This window comes from Capricornis sumatraensis, chromosome 1 (genome assembly GCF_032405125.1).
Source record: "Capricornis sumatraensis isolate serow.1 chromosome 1, serow.2, whole genome shotgun sequence".
NCBI classification, from domain to species: Eukaryota; Metazoa; Chordata; class Mammalia; order Artiodactyla; family Bovidae; genus Capricornis; species Capricornis sumatraensis.
In genome coordinates this window covers 180,554,325-180,571,759 of record NC_091069.1, presented here as the reverse complement: position 1 = coordinate 180,571,759, position 17,435 = coordinate 180,554,325, and the positions used below count along the sequence as shown (strand labels likewise).

The window sequence follows — 17,435 nt, the reverse complement described above, 5'->3', positions numbered from 1 at the left end:
TTTCACATTTCCTAATCATTAACTCTTCTTTTAAATTCATTAACTCTTTCTTTGAATAGAAATTATAACAAAAAAGTATTTGTGGGGAATGTCCCAAAGATTAGCTATTTAATTGAGACAGTTGAGACATATATACTACTTGTTATGTGCCAACTACTTCTTTACTTATTTTAAATTTAGTTTTAGCTGGAGGATAGTTGCCTTACAGTGTTGTGTTGGTTTATGCCATACACCTAATCATTAACTCTTGAGCCAGCCTCTTGAGACTCAGGGGAGGTCTGGGAGACTCAGATAAAGCAAAAGACTTTTACTTCAAAGGACAGTGACACAGGGAATTGTATATGGTTTCAGGCGGAGGCAAGTGTGCCTAAGTCTGCACAGCACAGTTCGGCACAAGGAAGAAAGGTCCTGTGTCTTACCGTATGCCTGGATATCGGACTGGAGACTCATCTGAGCCTGGAACTTGTGTCTGCTTAAAACACAGAGTAAGTTTTGCAATTCAAGGTTTTTGCTTTTTTTTTTTTTGCACAGAATGTTAGTGTCTACCCAAACCTCTTCTTTTTGATTTTACTATGTTGCTATATGAAAGGCTGAAAGACTCTGATCTTCTACTTCTAAACCCTGACTTATGTTTATTAGAAGTGCTTTATTATATTTTTGGGTATTCATGAACTGAGCATTTACACAGTAAAACAAATATTATTACAAATTTATTTCCCCTTTCTATTCCAAATAGGACATCATATTAATTTTTGAAATATTGTGTATAGGTAAATTACCTTATCCATGAATTTCTGGATTTAAAGAGAGAATTATGAAATGCTTATTATAACAAAGGAGGCCTGGGGTTAATCAGTATGAGAAGCATTGCTGTAGAAAATTAAGCAATAGCAGACAAATTCTTTCTCCACTTGCCTGTATGTGCACACATAATTCTGTGTTGGAATCATTCAAAGGACAGTGGTGTGAGTCTAAATATTTACTAAGGAATGCAATCCCAATAAAGTCTGTATTGTTATATTTCTGTAGAAGCCTTGAAGTGATTTTCTTTTGGCAAGTCATATCAGCTAGATCTTGGTGTCTGTCATTGCAGATGGCATTTAATGATTGCTTTAGTTTGAGCTATCCTGGCAATCCTCAGCCAGGGGATTTGATTGAAGTGTTTCGTCCTTGTTATCAACATTGGGCACTGTACTTGGGTGATGGGTATGTTATCAACATAGCACCTCTAGGTAAGTTTTGCTTTCTGAAGTTCCTGGGATTTTTTTAGCTTTCTTGCTACAAGGAGTAATCATAAACAAAATCATAAAATAAACCAGAAATACAGTGTAGAAACTAGGTAAATCCAGCTGTTCTAGGTTTTTGGAAGGATATTCTCAGACATCCTGGACTGTGAAGTCAAGTAGGCCCTAGGAAGCATTACTACGAACAAAGCTAGTGGAGGTGATAGAATTCCAGGGCTTCCCTGGTGGCTCAGAGATTCCAGCTGAGCTTTTTCAAATCCTAAAAGATGATGCTGTGAAAGTGCTGCCCTCAGTATGCCAGCAAATTTGGAAAGCTCAGCAATGGCCGCAAGACTGGAAAAATTAAGTTTTCATTCCAATCCCAAAGAAGGGCAATGCCCAAGAGTGTTCAAACTACCATACAATTCACTAATTTCACATGCTAGCGAAATTATGCTCAAAATCCTTCAAGCTAGGCTTTAGCAGTAAGTGAACCTAGAACTTCCAGATGTACAGATGCCAACATCCATTAGATCATAGAGAAAGCAAGGGAATTCCAGAAAAACATCTACTTCTGCTTCACTGACTACACTAGAGCCTTGGACTGTGTGGATCACAACAAACTGTGGAAAATTCTTAAAGAAATGGTAATACTAGACCACCTTACCTGTCTCCTGAGAAGCCTGTATGCTGTATAAGTCAAGAAGCAGTAGTCCGAACTGGACATGGAACAATGGACTGGTTCAGAATTGGGAAAGGAGTACGGCAAGGTTATATATTGTCACCCTGCTTATTTAACTTATATGCAGAGTATGTCATGAGAAACACTGGGCTGGAGGAAGCACAAGCTGGAATCAAGATTGCCAGGAGAATAACCTCAGATATGCAGATGACACCACCCTCATGGCAGAAAGTGAAGAACTAAAGAGCCTCTTGATGAAAGTGAAAGAGGAGAGTGAAAAAATTGGCCTAAAGCTCAGCATTCAGAAAACTAAGATCATGGCATCCAGTGTCATCACTTCATGGCAAATAGATGTGGAAACAGTGTCAGACTTTATTTTTGGGGGCTCCAAAATCACTGCAGATGGTGATTGCAGCCATGAAATTAAAAGACTCTTACTCCTTGGAAGGAAAGTTATGACCAACTTAGACAGCATATTCAAAAGCAGAGACATTGTCAACAAAAGTCTGTCTAGTCAAGGCTATGGTTTTTCCAGTGGTCATGTATGGATGTGAGAGTTGGACTATAAAAAAAGCTGAGCACCGAAGAATTGATGCTTTTGAACGGTGGTGTTGGAGAAGACTGTTGAGAGTCCCTTGGACTGCAAGGAGATCCAACCAGTGCATCCTAAAGGAGATCAGTCCTGGGTGTTCATTGGAAGGACTGATGTTGAAGCTGAAACTCCAATACTTTGGCCACCTGTTACGTAGCACTGACTCATCTGAGAAGACCCTGATGCTAGGAAAGATTGAGGGCAGGAGGAGAAGGGGACAACAGAGGATGAGATGGTTGGATGGCATCATTGACTCGATGGACATATGTTTGGGTGAACTCTGGGAGTTGGTGATGGACAGGGAGGCCTGGTGTGCTGCAGCTCATGGGGTCACAAAGAGTCAGACACGACTGAGCGACTGAACTGAACTGAACTGAATCAACTGGGGAAGATATTTGCCACAAATGTGACAAGAGTCAGTGTCTTTATATATAATACAGATAGATTATTTCAATCACTTGACATCTATTTTTAGATTTTTATTGTCTGTGCCAAATATTATTCAAATGCCAGGGATACATAAGCCAGTCCCTCTACAGTAGAACTTACATTCTAGTGCACAGAGAGAGAGAGAGAGACAGAGACAGAGAGAGAGGAGACAGAGACAGAGAGAGAGGAGACAGAGACAGAGAGAGAGGAGACAGAGAGAGAGAGAGAGAGACAGAGACAGAGAGAGAGGAGACAGAGACAGAGAGAGAGAGGAGACAGAGACAGAGAGAGAGGAGACAGAGACAGAGAGAGAGAGAGACAGAGACAGAGAGAGAGGAGACAGAGACAGAGAGAGAGACAGAGACAGAGAGAGAGGAGACAGAGACAGAGAGAGAGAGAGACAGAGAGAGAGAGAGGAGACAGAGAGAGAGAGAGAGAGAGGAGACAGAGACAGAGAGAGAGGAGACAGAGAGCCAGAGAGAGAGAGGAGACAGAGACAGAGAGAGAGAGGAGACAGAGACAGAGAGAGAGAGAGACAGAGACAGAGAGAGAGGAGACAGAGACAGAGAGAGAGAGAGACAGAGACAGAGAGAGAGGAGACAGAGACAGAGAGAGAGAGAGACAGAGACAGAGAGAGAGGAGACAGAGACAGAGAGAGAGAGAGAGACAGAGAGAGAGGAGACAGAGAGAGAGAGAGAGAGGAGACAGAGAGAGAGAGAGAGGAGACAGAGAGCCAGAGAGAGAGAGGAGACAGAGAGCCAGAGAGAGAGAGGAGACAGAGACAGAGAGAGAGAGGAGACAGAGACAGAGAGAGACAGAGACAGAGACAGAGAGAGAGGAGACAGAGACAGAGAGAGAGAGACAGAGACAGAGAGAGGAGACAGAGACAGAGAGAGAGAGAGACAGAGAGAGAGAGAGGAGACAGAGAGAGAGAGAGAGAGGAGACAGAGACAGAGAGAGAGGAGACAGAGACAGAGAGAGAGGAGACAGAGAGCCAGAGAGAGAGGAGACAGAGACAGAGAGAGAGGAGACAGAGACAGAGAGAGGAGACAGAGAGCCAGAGAGAGAGAGGAGACAGAGACAGAGAGAGGGAGTATGAACAGAATACAGAAAGCAATGTTAGATTAGAGATAAGTGATATGGAGAAAATAAATCATAGAAACAGGTTAGGAAGTGCTGGGGAGTTGTAGTTGCTGCAGTTTGAAATTAGTTGGTCGGGAAAATCTCACGAGAAAGTAACATTTGAGAAAACTTGAAAGAGGTGAGGAAACCCAGCACATATTTGGGGCAAGAGTTTCTTTGTCTGAGGGAACAGCGAATACTCAAATACCAACAAACAAGTGAGTAAAAGATTGTGAACAGTTTGTAGAAGATGAAACTCCAATACCCATTTTTAAAGCATTCAGCTTTTCAGTCATCTAGGAATTATAAAATGATAGGTTTTATGCTTCTCACATTAGCAGAATTTAAAAAAATGAAAATCAGTGTTGATAAAGGTATAATGAAATGAACACAGGATATTGTTGATAGAAACACAAGTTGATAAAATCATTCCCCAAGACAATTTAGCAAGATGTGTTAAGAGTCTTGAGCTTCCCTGGTGGCTGGGTGGTAAAGAATCCGCCTACAACGCCGGAACTGCAGGAGACATGGGTTTGATCCCTGGGTTGGGAATATCCCGTAGAAAAGAGCATGGCCACCCACTCCAGTCTTCTTGCCTGTCCAGGGACAGAGGAGCCTGGCAGGCTACAGTCCATGGGATTGCAAAGAATTGGGCATGACTGAAGTGACTTGGCATGCATGCATGTTAAGAGTCTTAAAGTGTTTCCATGCTCTGACCCTGTAATTTTACCTCTATGAATCTATTCTTGGGAAATATTTTTAGAGAACTTATTTAGGATTCGTGTATGAGAGTATTCACTGCTATCTCATTTATAATGGTTTAAAAAAAGGACACTGGGAAAAAATAGGGAAAAGAAATAAGTAACTATTGATTTTTTATGGTGGGAAAAAATTAGACAATGGATTAATAATATTTAAAAGATAATGGTTAAATGAATTAAGATTTAGCCACAGATATTATGATTCTGTGTTTGGTAGAACTTTTTAGTTGCAGGTAACATAAATCAAGTTAGTTTAGACAAAAGGCAAATTCATTGCTTCACTGAAGGAAACTACAGGAAGGGTAAAGATGATGCTGGTCTCAGGGATACCTGGATCTAGAAGTTTAAACACTATCAAAACTCTTTGTCCCACATCTGCATTCTTTTTGCATATATTTTATTTATTTTCCCAGGCTGTGTCTAAGAAGCTGAACTGATGACCTTAGGCATCCTTAGGCTCACATCCTTGTAGGCTGGTGACCCACAGGAGAGAGATACTCCTTGTCTGCTGAAGTTAGAAAAATCATGGAGAATGATTCTTGATTGTCTGGTATGGGTCCCCTGTCCGTTACTGAACCATCACTATATCCAGGAATGGGACAGTATGACTGGCTTAGACAGAGTCTTTTCTAGAAAGAAAGAAGTAGTGGTAGGATGAGGTGCTAAGCAGACTAAAACAATGGCCACTTTAACAGCTGAAAGTCATTTCTAGATATCTTTAATTGTGTGAAAGATGATCTTGTATGACAACTATTGGCAAATTACAGATTAAAATGCAACGTGTAATATGGTACCAAGTTTGCAAAGATATCATATATACACACATACATGTTAATGCAAATACATACATGTGTATTTGCAAGTGATAAAGACAGTATAAATACATTAAAATAATAAGGATAGTTGTTTATAGCAGGATAGCAGGTAACTTATATTTAATGTTTATGCTGTATTTTTCTGTATTTTCTACATATTTAGAAATGAGCACAAGCTATTAAGAAAAATGTACGCAAATAACAAAGAGCCTAGAATATTTTTTCCCTCAAGATGCGTTAAAAAAGAAGTGTTTACAGGCTGAAGTTTTACTATCTTGAGAGCTTCTGAGAACCTTTAATGGAGTGATTTTTGTGAGATTTTGAGCTATTTGCCACTTTTTCTGGAATACTGGAAATGGAAATGGCAAATAAAATGACATTTAAAATACAGAGCTATTCATTCTGTAGAGTCTAGTGATTAATACTAAGAAATTCTTTATATTATCTCTGCAGCTTTCACATTTAGAAAACAATATGAGGCTTTTGCGCTGTTTCCTTTTTTTTCACGTCTTTGAGCTCCATACTAATATGGTTCAAGCACTGAGCTTTGACTGAAATTAAATTCCTGTTTCTGTTAACTACTTGTATGATGTTCCATAAGTTTCTCTCTCCAAGCTTTGATTCTGTCATCAATAAATTGATTGCTTCAAACTAGTTGATGAGTAATTCTAACTAGGCTATACGTGTTCTGTGAACTTGTACTGTGTAAGAATTTAGAATACGTAAGGTATTGAAAATGCTACTCCAACGAAAAGGAGTTCAAAGGAGTGAAAAAAAAGAGGAGTAGGAAAAAAAGTTTGCTTTTAGTCATTACTGAAAGGAGAAGTGTCTAAACACTGGTTATATAGCAGCCCTTCATCTCATGGTTTTCTTGAACAATGGCCAAGCCTAGCAATCTTGGGCAGATGGAGAGGGCCTAGGGCCTGGCCTTAAAGCTGAACACTAAGGAATCACTTTTCCAGTCTCAGATGACAACCATGGCAAGTCAGGATACAGAGATTTGGGGCTGTTAGGCAAATGCTTACCAATAGCGGCAGTAAGATGGAATGGCGCGGCACAGGGCACTGTAACGGGGGCAGAGCACAGCAAAGGCCCACGTAGAGTGGATAGTGCCTACTGCATTAGGGTTAGTTTTAGGACTTAGTTTCTTGGCTGAAGGAACTAGCAAAACAAAGACAGGGCTCCAGCTGATCCCAACTGACCCTGTCAAATGTGTAGGGTCCCCTGCAGATTTCAAAGTAAAGCCTGATTAAAAGAACAAGTGTAAAAGCAGAGAGGTGGCTGTAAGAAGTGCAGCTTAATTGTAAGAGGAGAGCATCAGTCTTAACACTCTGCTGCTAAGCCCAAGCATACTAGTTTAGAAGGGTTCTAATGCCAAAGAACAGGGGCTTTATAGAAAAAGGGGGCAATGATCTTCTCTGTACTATGTTAGAAACATATGCCAAGATCCCTAATAATAATACTAATTGATAGAGAACTTATACCTCAAGAATGAGTAGATTTTTCACACCCAGTTTGTTCTATATGTTGTTTAGTTGCTCAGTCATGTCCGACTCTTTTGCAACCCCATGGACTATATAGCCCACCAGGCTCCTCCATGGGATTTCCCAGGCAAGAATACCGGAGTGGGTTGCCATGCCCTGCTCCAGGGGATCTTCCCAACCCAGGGATCGAGCCCTCATCTCTTATGTTTCCTGCATCGACAGGCAGATTCTTTACTGCTGAGCCACCAGGGAAGCCCAATGGGGAGATAGAAATTTTCAGAAAGTTTTCTTATATTCTCACTCTTACAGTATCGAATAAGTGTTATTGGTAAATTAGAGAATGAATGTTGATGGTTAGTAAGATTAAGTGGTTTCTGGTTTGAGGATGAGTTAGGATGGCATTGGAGTTCACTGGGCTGGATTGTTGTGTTTTGCTAACCAGAATTCTCCTTATAGAGGATGGCATTTCTACATCGTTTACAAGTGCCAAGTCTGTATTCAGCAGAAAGGCCCTGGTGAAGATGCAGCTTTTGAAGGATGTTGTTGGAAAAGACACATACAGAATAAACAATAAATATGATGATACATATCCCCCTCTCCCTGTTGAAGAAGTTATCCAACGGTCAGAGTTTGTTATTGGGCTAGAGGTGGAATATGACATACTTGTCAACAACTGTGAGCATTTTGTGACTTTGCTTCGATACGGAGAAGGAGTTTCAGAGCAGGTGAGTTTTCTTTAAGAGAAATAAAAAATTCTTACATTGGGAAGATAATAACTACCCAGTCTTGATCAAGTTTTCAGGCCTCAAACAAATGGAAAAGAACAAGAATATATGAGAACACTGAAGGACAAAGAAGGGAATTGAGTTACCCAAGGTCACTCAGAAAGGTCATGACCAATCAGACGAGAACATTTTGTGTCATGAATCTGGGGCTAGAAGGGACTTGAAGCAGAGTCAAGACCATGTCTTTCTGTCTGTCTTAATGCCCCCTGTCCTTCAGTGTTTTTTTTTTTTTTTTCATTACCATACCATACAGCAGTTAAATCAGTAACTATATATATTGAAAAGAATGTTGACTTTTTTGAGTGGGACTTCCTTTGCCAAAAACATAGATGTTAGTACTGAGATTCTTTTCCATTAACTGAAAGAGGCTAACTGATACCATGGATTTGTGGATGTCTTTTTCCCTGGTGGCTCAGAGATTAAAGTGTCTACCTGCAATGTAGGAGACCTGGGTTCAATCCCTGAGTTGCGAAGATCCCCTGGAGAAGGAAATGGCAACCCACTCCAGTATTCTTGCCTGGAGAATCTCATGGAGGGAGGTGCCTGGTAGGCTACAGTCCCTGGGGTTGCAAAGAGTCGGACACGACTGAGCTACTTCACTTTTCAGTTTCCTTGCAACACTAATTTCAAAGAAATGTTGTGCTTTTAAGTGGATCCAACACTAAAGTGTCTGTCTACAATGAGGGAGACCCAGGTTCAATCCCTGGGTTGGGAAGATCTCCTGGAGAAGGAAATGGCAACCCATTCGAGTATTCTTGCCTGGAAAATCCCATGGACAGAGGAGCCTGGTAGGCTATAGTCCATGGGGTTGCAAAGAGTCGGACACAACTGAGTGACTTCACTTTCACTTTTGATTCATTGAGCTTTTGGATGATTTTTTAGTGGATTAATTGACTTTATTTTTAAAGTAGCTTATAGTTTTGTTATTTACCACCACTGTTCAGTAGTGTAGCAGATTCCTCACTGAAAGCAAGGTTGATTCAGTTGCCCTTTCCCTACTTACCTTCCCACCAATTCAATTGCATCATTGATATTTTAACCCAAAGGTTTATTAAATTAGCAGTATCTTGAAATGGTGGATCTGTTGTATAAATGTCTATTCTAAGCATTGAAATTATAACTCTGCTCACGAAAGCTTGGAAGAATGGAAAATAGAACATAATGAAAGGATACATTTATTTTTGTTAAGAAATAATTTAATTGGAAATTCATTTTTACCAAGAAATATATTACTCTAATGAACTATACACATGTAGCAATAAATTGTTTCTGAGCCAAAACACAGAGGATACAGACATAAATATCTGCTCATTTTTGCATTGAAAAGTAGTGGTATAGCTAGGAAATAAAGTTTGTTAATGATAAAGTCATCCACAGTATTCAATCAGCAATTTTTTAGAATGTGGCTAAATCAAAAGATGGTACAGGTCTCTTTTTGCTCTGACTCTTACCTGTACTCTCTCATAGTCTTTTCACCTTTCATACCCAGATCAAGATCCATGAAAAAGTAACTATTTTTCAAGAACTAGGAGAACTCTTCTCTAGCAGGTTCTGATGGGTGTAGTAACAGCCTTAAAGACACATCTGAGCTTTGGAATTCTGCTGATCTGAGCTAGAACCCCATCTTCACCACTTCTAACCTGGATAACTCTGGACACGTTTATCAGTTTCCTAATCTATCAAACAAAGTTGTTTCATAGATTGTAAGAGATTTTTAAAGTCTCTTAGCATGTTCTATTAAATATTATTCATCCCAATAAAAGGTATACTTTCCATCGATATTACTTTTTATTTTAGCAATTTTATAGGTCTTTGTTGATACTGTTCAGTAATATTCTGTTGATCTAACAGAAACTGCAGCATTTGAATTATTATTTTTGTTACTATCAATAATAGTACTAATAATAGCTAATGTTAGATTTGTTTCTGGGGTCCCTTTAAGGCTCAGGGATCTTGAGCATAGAACAGTTTCCTTGGGAAGTGGCTGTGTATTTCCAGTTCAGTTCAGTACAGTTGCTCAGTCGTGTCCAACTCTTTGTGACCCCATGGACTGCAGCACGCCAGGCCTCCCTGTCCATCACCAACTCCTGGAGTTCAGCCAAACCCATGTCCATCGAGTTGGTGAAGTCATCCAACCATCTCATCCTCTCTCCTCCCCTTCTCCTCCTGCCCTCAATCTTTCCCAGCATCAGGGTCTTCTCAAAAGAGTCAGTTCTTTGTATCAGGTGGCCAAAGTATTGCAGTTTCAGCTTCAACATCTGTCCTTCCAGTGAACACCCAGGGATGCACTGGTTGTATCTCCTTGCAGTCCAAGGGACTCTCAAGAGTCTTCTCCAACACCACAGTTCAAAAGCATCAATTCTTCAGTGCTCAGCCGTCTTTATAGTCCAAATCTCATGTCCATACACGACCACTGGAAAAACCATAGCCTAGACTAGACGGACCTTTGTTGGCAAAGTAATGTCTCTGCTTTTGAATATGCTGTCTAGGTTGGTCATAACTTTCCTTCCAAGAAGTAAGAGTCTTTTAATTTCATGGCTGCAATCACCATCTGCAGTGATTTTGGAGCTCCCCCCAAAATAAAGTCTGACACTGTTTCCACTGTTTCCCCATCTATTTCCCAGTTAAACAAAAAATGGTAAATGATAAAAAGATTAGAAAGGTGGAAGGATTGTGGGTCCTATCCTTTTCTTCTTTGTACTTTTCTGTATTTTTTGAAAAAATTAATGGACTTTGCTTTTTAGAGTTTTAAGTTCACAGCAACATTGAGCTGGAAGTATATACAGAATTCGTACATATTCTCTACCCCTCACCCCGACACACACACACATATCCTTCCCCACTGTTAGCATCCCATAGCAGTGTGGATTATTTGTTATAAAAGAAGAGCCAACATTGATACATCATTATCAACCAGAGTTCATACTGAAGGAAACTAGAGCATACCACCCCAAATATGTTACTTTGGCATAAGGATTATTTTGAGCAGTTGAGAAGCAATTGAGTAGGAGCAGAAGGAAATAAAGCTCCCTGCCCTCCTCCTGTTTTTCTAAAAGTAGGACAGAAATTTTCAAAGGTGGCCCCCCTCCCCACTCTACCAGGAAGGACAAAAAGTAATCACCCTGGACAACCCGTGTTTAATGTCAGACCCTTAGCAGCCTGGAGAGGGCACTAGAGGAATCTACTTAACAAACTACTTACAGACTTCTGTATACCATTAGTTTCCTACCATCCCACAGGTTGTTGCCCTTGGAAGACGAACCACTTTTCCCTCACTTCTCTACAAATTTATTTTTCTTTGGTGAAGATGCTTTATAAGGTGGCTCTGAATTCTAAGCCACCTCTTTGAGTTACTTCTTCCCTGAATTTCTCCCATGAATGTATGAGATGTGCATGTTAATCAACTTTTGTTCATTTTCCTCTTGTTAATTTGTCTTTTATTACAGAGCCTCAGCTGAGAACTTGAGATAGGTAAAGAAAATAATTTCCTTTCATCGAATAGTTAACGTTAGGGTTCACTCTGTGTTGTACCTTCTGTGGGTTTTGACAAATATATAATGACAGGTATCCATCATTACACTGGTCATAGCAAACACCCTCTTCCAACAACACAAGAGAAGACTCTACACATGGACATCACCAGATGGTCAACACCAAAATCAGATTGATTATAGTCTATGCAGCCAAAGATGGAGAAGCTCTATATAGTCAAAAAAAACAAGACCAGGAGCTGACTGTGGCTCAGATCATGAACTCCTTATTACCAAATTCAGACTTAAATTGAAGAAAATAGGGAGAACCACTAGATCATTCAGGTATGACCTAAATCAGATCCCTTATGATTATACAGTGGAAGTGAGAAATAGATTTAAGGGCCTAGATCTGATAGATAGAGTGCCTGATGAACTATGGAATGAGGTTCGTGACATTGTACAGGAGACAGGGATCAAGACCATCCCCATGGAAAAGAAATGCAAAAAAGCAAAATGGCTGTCTGGGGAGGCCTTACAAATAGCTGTGAAAAGAAGAGAAGTGAAAAGCAAAGAAGAAAAGGAAAGATATAAGCATCTGAATGCAGAGTTCCAAAGAATAGCAAGAAGAGATAAGAAAGCCTTCTTCAGCAATCAATGCAAAGAAATAGAGGAAAAGAACAGAATGGGAAAGACTAGAGATCTCTTCAAGAAAATTAGAGATACCAAGGGAACATTTCATGCAAGGATGGGCTCGATAAAGGACAGAAACGGTCAGAAGCAGAAGATATTAAGAAGAGGTGGGAAGAATACACAGAAGAACTGTAAAAAAAGATCTTCACGACCCAGATAATCATGATGATGTGATCACTAATCTAGAGCCAGACATCTTGGAAAGTGAAGTCAAGTGGGCCTTAGAAAGCATCACTATGAACAAAGCTAGTGGAGGTGATGGAATTCCAATTGAGCTATTTCAAATCCTGAAAGATGATGCTGTGAAAGTGCTGCACTCAATATGCCAGCAAATTTGGAAAACTCAGCAGTGGCCACAGGACTGGAAAGGGTCAGTTTTCGTTCCAATTCCAAAGAAAGGCAATGCCAAAGAATGCTCAAACTATAGCACAATTGCACTCATCTCACATGCTAATAAAGTAATGCTCAAAATTCTCCAAGCCAGGCTTTAGCAATATGTGAACCGTGAACTCCCCGATGTTGGGTTTAGAAAAGGCAGAGGAACCAGAGATCAAATTGCCAACATCCGCTGGATCATGGAAAAAGCAAGAGAGTTCCAGAAAAACATCTATTTCTGCTTTATTGACTATGCCAAAGCCTTTGACTGTGTGGATCACAATAAACTGTGGAAAATTCTGAGAGATGGGAATACCAGACCATCTGACCTGCCTTTTGAGAAATCTGTATACAGGTCAGGAAGCAACAGTTAGAACTGGACATGGAACAACAGACTGGTTCCAAATAGGAAAAGGAGTACATCAAGGCTGTATATTGTCACCCTGCTTATTTAACTTCTATGCAGAGTACATCATGAGAAACACTGGACTAGAAGAAACACAAGCTGGAATCAAGATTGCCGGGAGAAATATCAATAACCTCAGATATGCAGATGACATCACCCTTATGGCATAAAGTGAAGAGGAGCTAAAAAGCCTCTTGATGAAAGTGAAAGAGGAGAGCGAAAAAGTTGGCTTAAAGCTCAACATTCAGAAAATGAAGATATGGCATCCAGTCCCATCACTTCATGGAAAATAGATGGGGAAACAGTGGAAACAGTGTCAGACTTTATTTTGGGGGGCTCCAAAATTACTGCAGATGGTGATTGCAGCCATGAAATTAAAAGACGCTTACTCCTTGGAAGAAAAGTTATGACCAACCTACATAGTATATTCAAAAGCAGAGACATTACTTTGCTGACTAAGGTCTGTCTAGTCAAGGCTATGGTTTTTCCAGTGGTCATGAATGGATGTGAGAGTTGGACTGTGAAGAAGGCTGAGTGCCGAAGAATTGATGCTTTTGAACTGTGGTGTTGGAGAAGACTCTTGAGAGTCCCTTGGACTGCAAGGAGATCAACCAGTCCATTCTGAAGGAGATCAGCCCTGGGATTTCTTTGGAAGGAATGATGCTAAAGCTGAAACTCCAGTACTTTGGCCACCTGATGCGAAGAATTGACTCATTGGAAAAGACTCTGATGCTGGGAGGGATTGGGGGCAGGAGGAGAAGGGGACGACAGGATGAGATGGCTGGATGGCATCACGGACTCTATGGACGTGAGTCTGAGTGAACTCCAGGAGATGGTGATGGACAGGGAGGCCTGGCGTGCTGCGATTCATGGGGTCCCAAAGAGTCGGACACGACTTAGCGACTGAAATGAACTGAACTGAACTGATCCATCATTACAATATCATACAGAATAGTTTCCCAACCCTGAAAATCTCTGTTCTCTGCTATCCTTCATTCCTGCCTCTCCATAAACCTCTGATAATCACTGATATTTTTTTTTACTGCTGTGTGTTTTATCTTTCCCAGAGTGTTATATAGTTGAAATCATACCAAGCAAAATGCACTTAAAATTCTTCCATGTCTTTTCATTAGATGGTTTGATTGCTCATTTCTGTTTATCACTGAATAACATTCCATTTTCTGGATGCACTACAGTTTATTTATCCACTAACCTACTGAAGGATATCTTGATTGCTTCCAAGTTGTGGTGATTATGATTAAAGTTGCTAGAAACATTTGTGTGCAGCCTTTTTGTGGATGTAAATTTTTGGCTCATTTGGATAAACACCAAGGATTATGATCACCAGATCATATGGTAAGAGTATGTTTAGTTTTGTTAAAAGAAAAAGAAAAAACTGCCAAGCTAGCTTCCAAAGTTGCTGTACTAGTTTGAATTCCCACCGGTAATGAATGTGAGTTCCTGTTGCTCCACATCTTCTTTAGCATTTGGCATTGTCAGTGTTTCGGAGGTCAGCCATCCTGATAGGTACATAGTGATGTCACCATTGCTTTAATTTGCAATTCCTTAAATATGTATGATGTTGACCATCTTTTCATATATTATTTGCTATCTGCATATCATATTTGGTGATGTGTCTCAAACTTTTTTGCCCATTTTTAATTGGGTTGCTTACTTGTTTTCATATTTTTGAGTTTTAAGAGTTCTTAGCATATTTTAGAAAACAGTCCTTCATCAAATATGTCTTTTGCAAATGTTTTCTTCCAGCCTGTGGCTTGTCTTTATTTTTATAAATTCCTAAAATCAACATTTCTCACTGTTAGAGTCTAAACAAGTTATTAAAATACGCCTGTCTTTGTGAACTATGGCAGCACCCTTGAATGCGCCTGTACGAGCTGACACACAGTACACCCTGACTGTGCCTCATTGCAGCACTGTAGCCTTAGAGTCTTGGGGGAAGAGAGAGTTTTGATAACCACTGTAGTTGTCTGTGACCCAGCTTCACTGATAGCTGGACCCAGCTGCTTCAGTTGTAGCTAACATTTCACTGGGCATGTATAGATCCTCAGAATGAGGTCTTTATCATGCCTGTCCCCCATCCCACACACACACCTGAAAGCCCTGTATAGGACAAAGTGTGCAGGATAGGATTTAGTGATAAGATAATTCTAAATCATTCACAAAAAATTCTTGTTCATGCTGGCTCACCACAGACATCCTGGGATATTTTAATCTTGCAGATCGATCCTGTTACACATAACTCTTAAGGGATTTTTCCTTTTAGAATGCAACTTGAAATAAATGTTTGGAATTTGGGGAACTGCACACTGGAAGTAGTTTATTATAATTTTATCTTGCCTGTGCAGTGTCAGGGAATTTTGATTTAGGATTGAGTTGTCTGTCCTCTCCCCAGGTCTCATAGATGTATGAGATTTCTCTCACAAGTTCTGTTTCTAGTGGCTGAAAGACAGCCAGTGAGTTAGGACTGCATCTAGCTGTCCCCCTCCCCCCACAGGATCCTGCAGGTTTTCCCAGGGCTGTCCCCTGCTGCCATTTGACCCCTCTGTCTACAGGCACCAATTACACCTTCCAATTTTTTCACTGCCTGCCACTTTTCCTGTCAGACCCCCTTGGGATCTCAGCAACTACCTGGAATTGTGTGACGCCTGGGCTTGGTTTGCAATCCTTGATCCCTGTCTGATTATTGACTCTGCCCCGTTTTGGAATTCTGCCAGGTATCTTGTATCTCCCACCCTATTTTTGCTCCCTGTGTGCTATGTGGGTAGTTCTCTGCTACAGTGAATTCTGCTTGGAAACAATTTAGGTAGCAACTAATGAAGAATTACAAATAAAAGAAATAGCCAACCAACCAAATACATAAAATGAAGAGTTGTAAACTAAAATAGGATTTTTCAACTGTTTGCCAATGTCATTCTGCCTGGCAACTAGGGATGGTGGCAGAGCAGAGACAATTATAGGCCATGTCCCTACAGACCACAGGGTGGTGTAATGAAGTGAATACTCTTACCTTTGTGCTGCTTTCCTGGCCAGAACCCTTGCTGCCTGTTCGCCATAGGGAAGCCTCAGTTAGGGAGGGAGCATTATGTTGCATTTGTGGGTGGCAGGCTCAGTGGTGGAGGGCTATGGGTTAGACAGAGGGCATGCTCCAGTGTTAGCTGGGTCAGGTTTCTCAGCATTTGGGCTGGTCCCCAGAGTCGTTTAGGAAAAATGTTTTGCTTTATTTGAAAGCCTGACTCTTAACTCTTAGAAAACAACTCTTGTTTTCCAAATACCTGATGACACTGAAGTATCTGAATGTGACCTTTGGGTCATAAAACTGCACTCAGACCCTTGCAGATGGAAGGTAATATTAGTTGAGTGCCATGTGACCATGAATATTCATCAGTTCCCTCATCATGATGATGATTAATACCCTTAAAGCTATAAATGTCTGAACTCCTTTATGGACAATTGAACTTGAGAGTGATTTATTTTTGTTTGTCTACATGAGAAATTTTTTGCCATAATAGTTAACATTAGTATTGATTTATCTTAAAGTTTGTTTATTGGAATAGAAAGTGTATCGACCAAGTAAGAGTATATGATATTTAGCTCAGATCACATTTCTGAAGTATTTTCCTAACAGCTTTAAGTCAGGGAACACACACACACACACACACACATGTCCATCCAAATGCTGTCATATTTTTAATAGACTTCTTGAGTGAGTACTCCTGCTTTCTTATCTTGTCTACACTCCCTTGACCAATGCACACACATACACGCACACACTATTCACCTTGGTATGGACCCAGCCAAATGAGTATGTGCTTAGGAGGAGGGGTGTATAGGGGGAGGACACATGGTTCAGGTCTAAACTATATCTAAATGCCCTGGTGCTATTACCTCCCTTGGGCAAATCACTTTTAACTTCTCAAATTGTATAAAACAGTAATGCTATACTGTCCAGGTGTACCATGTTGATTATTAGGAATTGTGGCATAATAAGTTTATAAACTGTCAGAGGCTATAAAAATAGGACTGTTTACCTATGTGTATTTATATCTTTGTCATAATTATAATAATTATAAATTTATTTCATCTTCATCCAAAATTTTAATTTTGCATTCAGCTTTACATTGTACATTAAAATGAGTTAAATGAATTAAAATTTAGGAAACAAGCTAAAGCTGAGGTTTAGGACACTAAGATGCTTTTAGAATAAGATGTGTTTTTGATTCCTTTTTCCTTATAGGCCAGCCGAGCAATAAGTACCATTGGGTTTGTGACAGCTGCTGCTGGTGCCTTCTCCTTCCTGGGCTTGTTTCCAAAAAGACTAAGACCAAAATTCTATTAATTTACTGAAGAGATATTGGAGCTGAAGGAATTTGTGAGGAGGAAAAGTAACCTGGGATAAATACTTATTTTCATTGCATCATTATTGTTCCAAATTCCAGTGATGGATGGCAGACTCTTTAATAAATGGCTTACTGGCATTATCTCATCATTGAGCCATGGAAATTTTTCTCCCTTCGTAGTATAGATTCATGTGGTAGCTTGAACAAGAAGCAGTGGCCTTTTGAATGAACCAGCAGCAG

At 40.2% G+C, this 17,435-nt stretch overlaps 1 protein-coding gene across 1 annotated transcript; it reads left to right on the top strand.

The window, feature by feature from the left end:
* Positions 1-422: 422 nt before the first annotated feature.
* On the top strand, positions 423-17,253 carry PLAAT1 (phospholipase A and acyltransferase 1). The gene is made up of 4 exons (XM_068987449.1): positions 423-485; positions 1,094-1,232; positions 7,565-7,833; positions 17,093-17,253. The coding sequence occupies exons 1-4, from the start codon at positions 423-425 to the stop codon at positions 17,192-17,194; spliced, it is 573 nt and encodes a 190-aa protein (XP_068843550.1). The 3' UTR covers positions 17,195-17,253.
* The last annotated feature ends 182 nt before the right edge of the window (positions 17,254-17,435 follow it).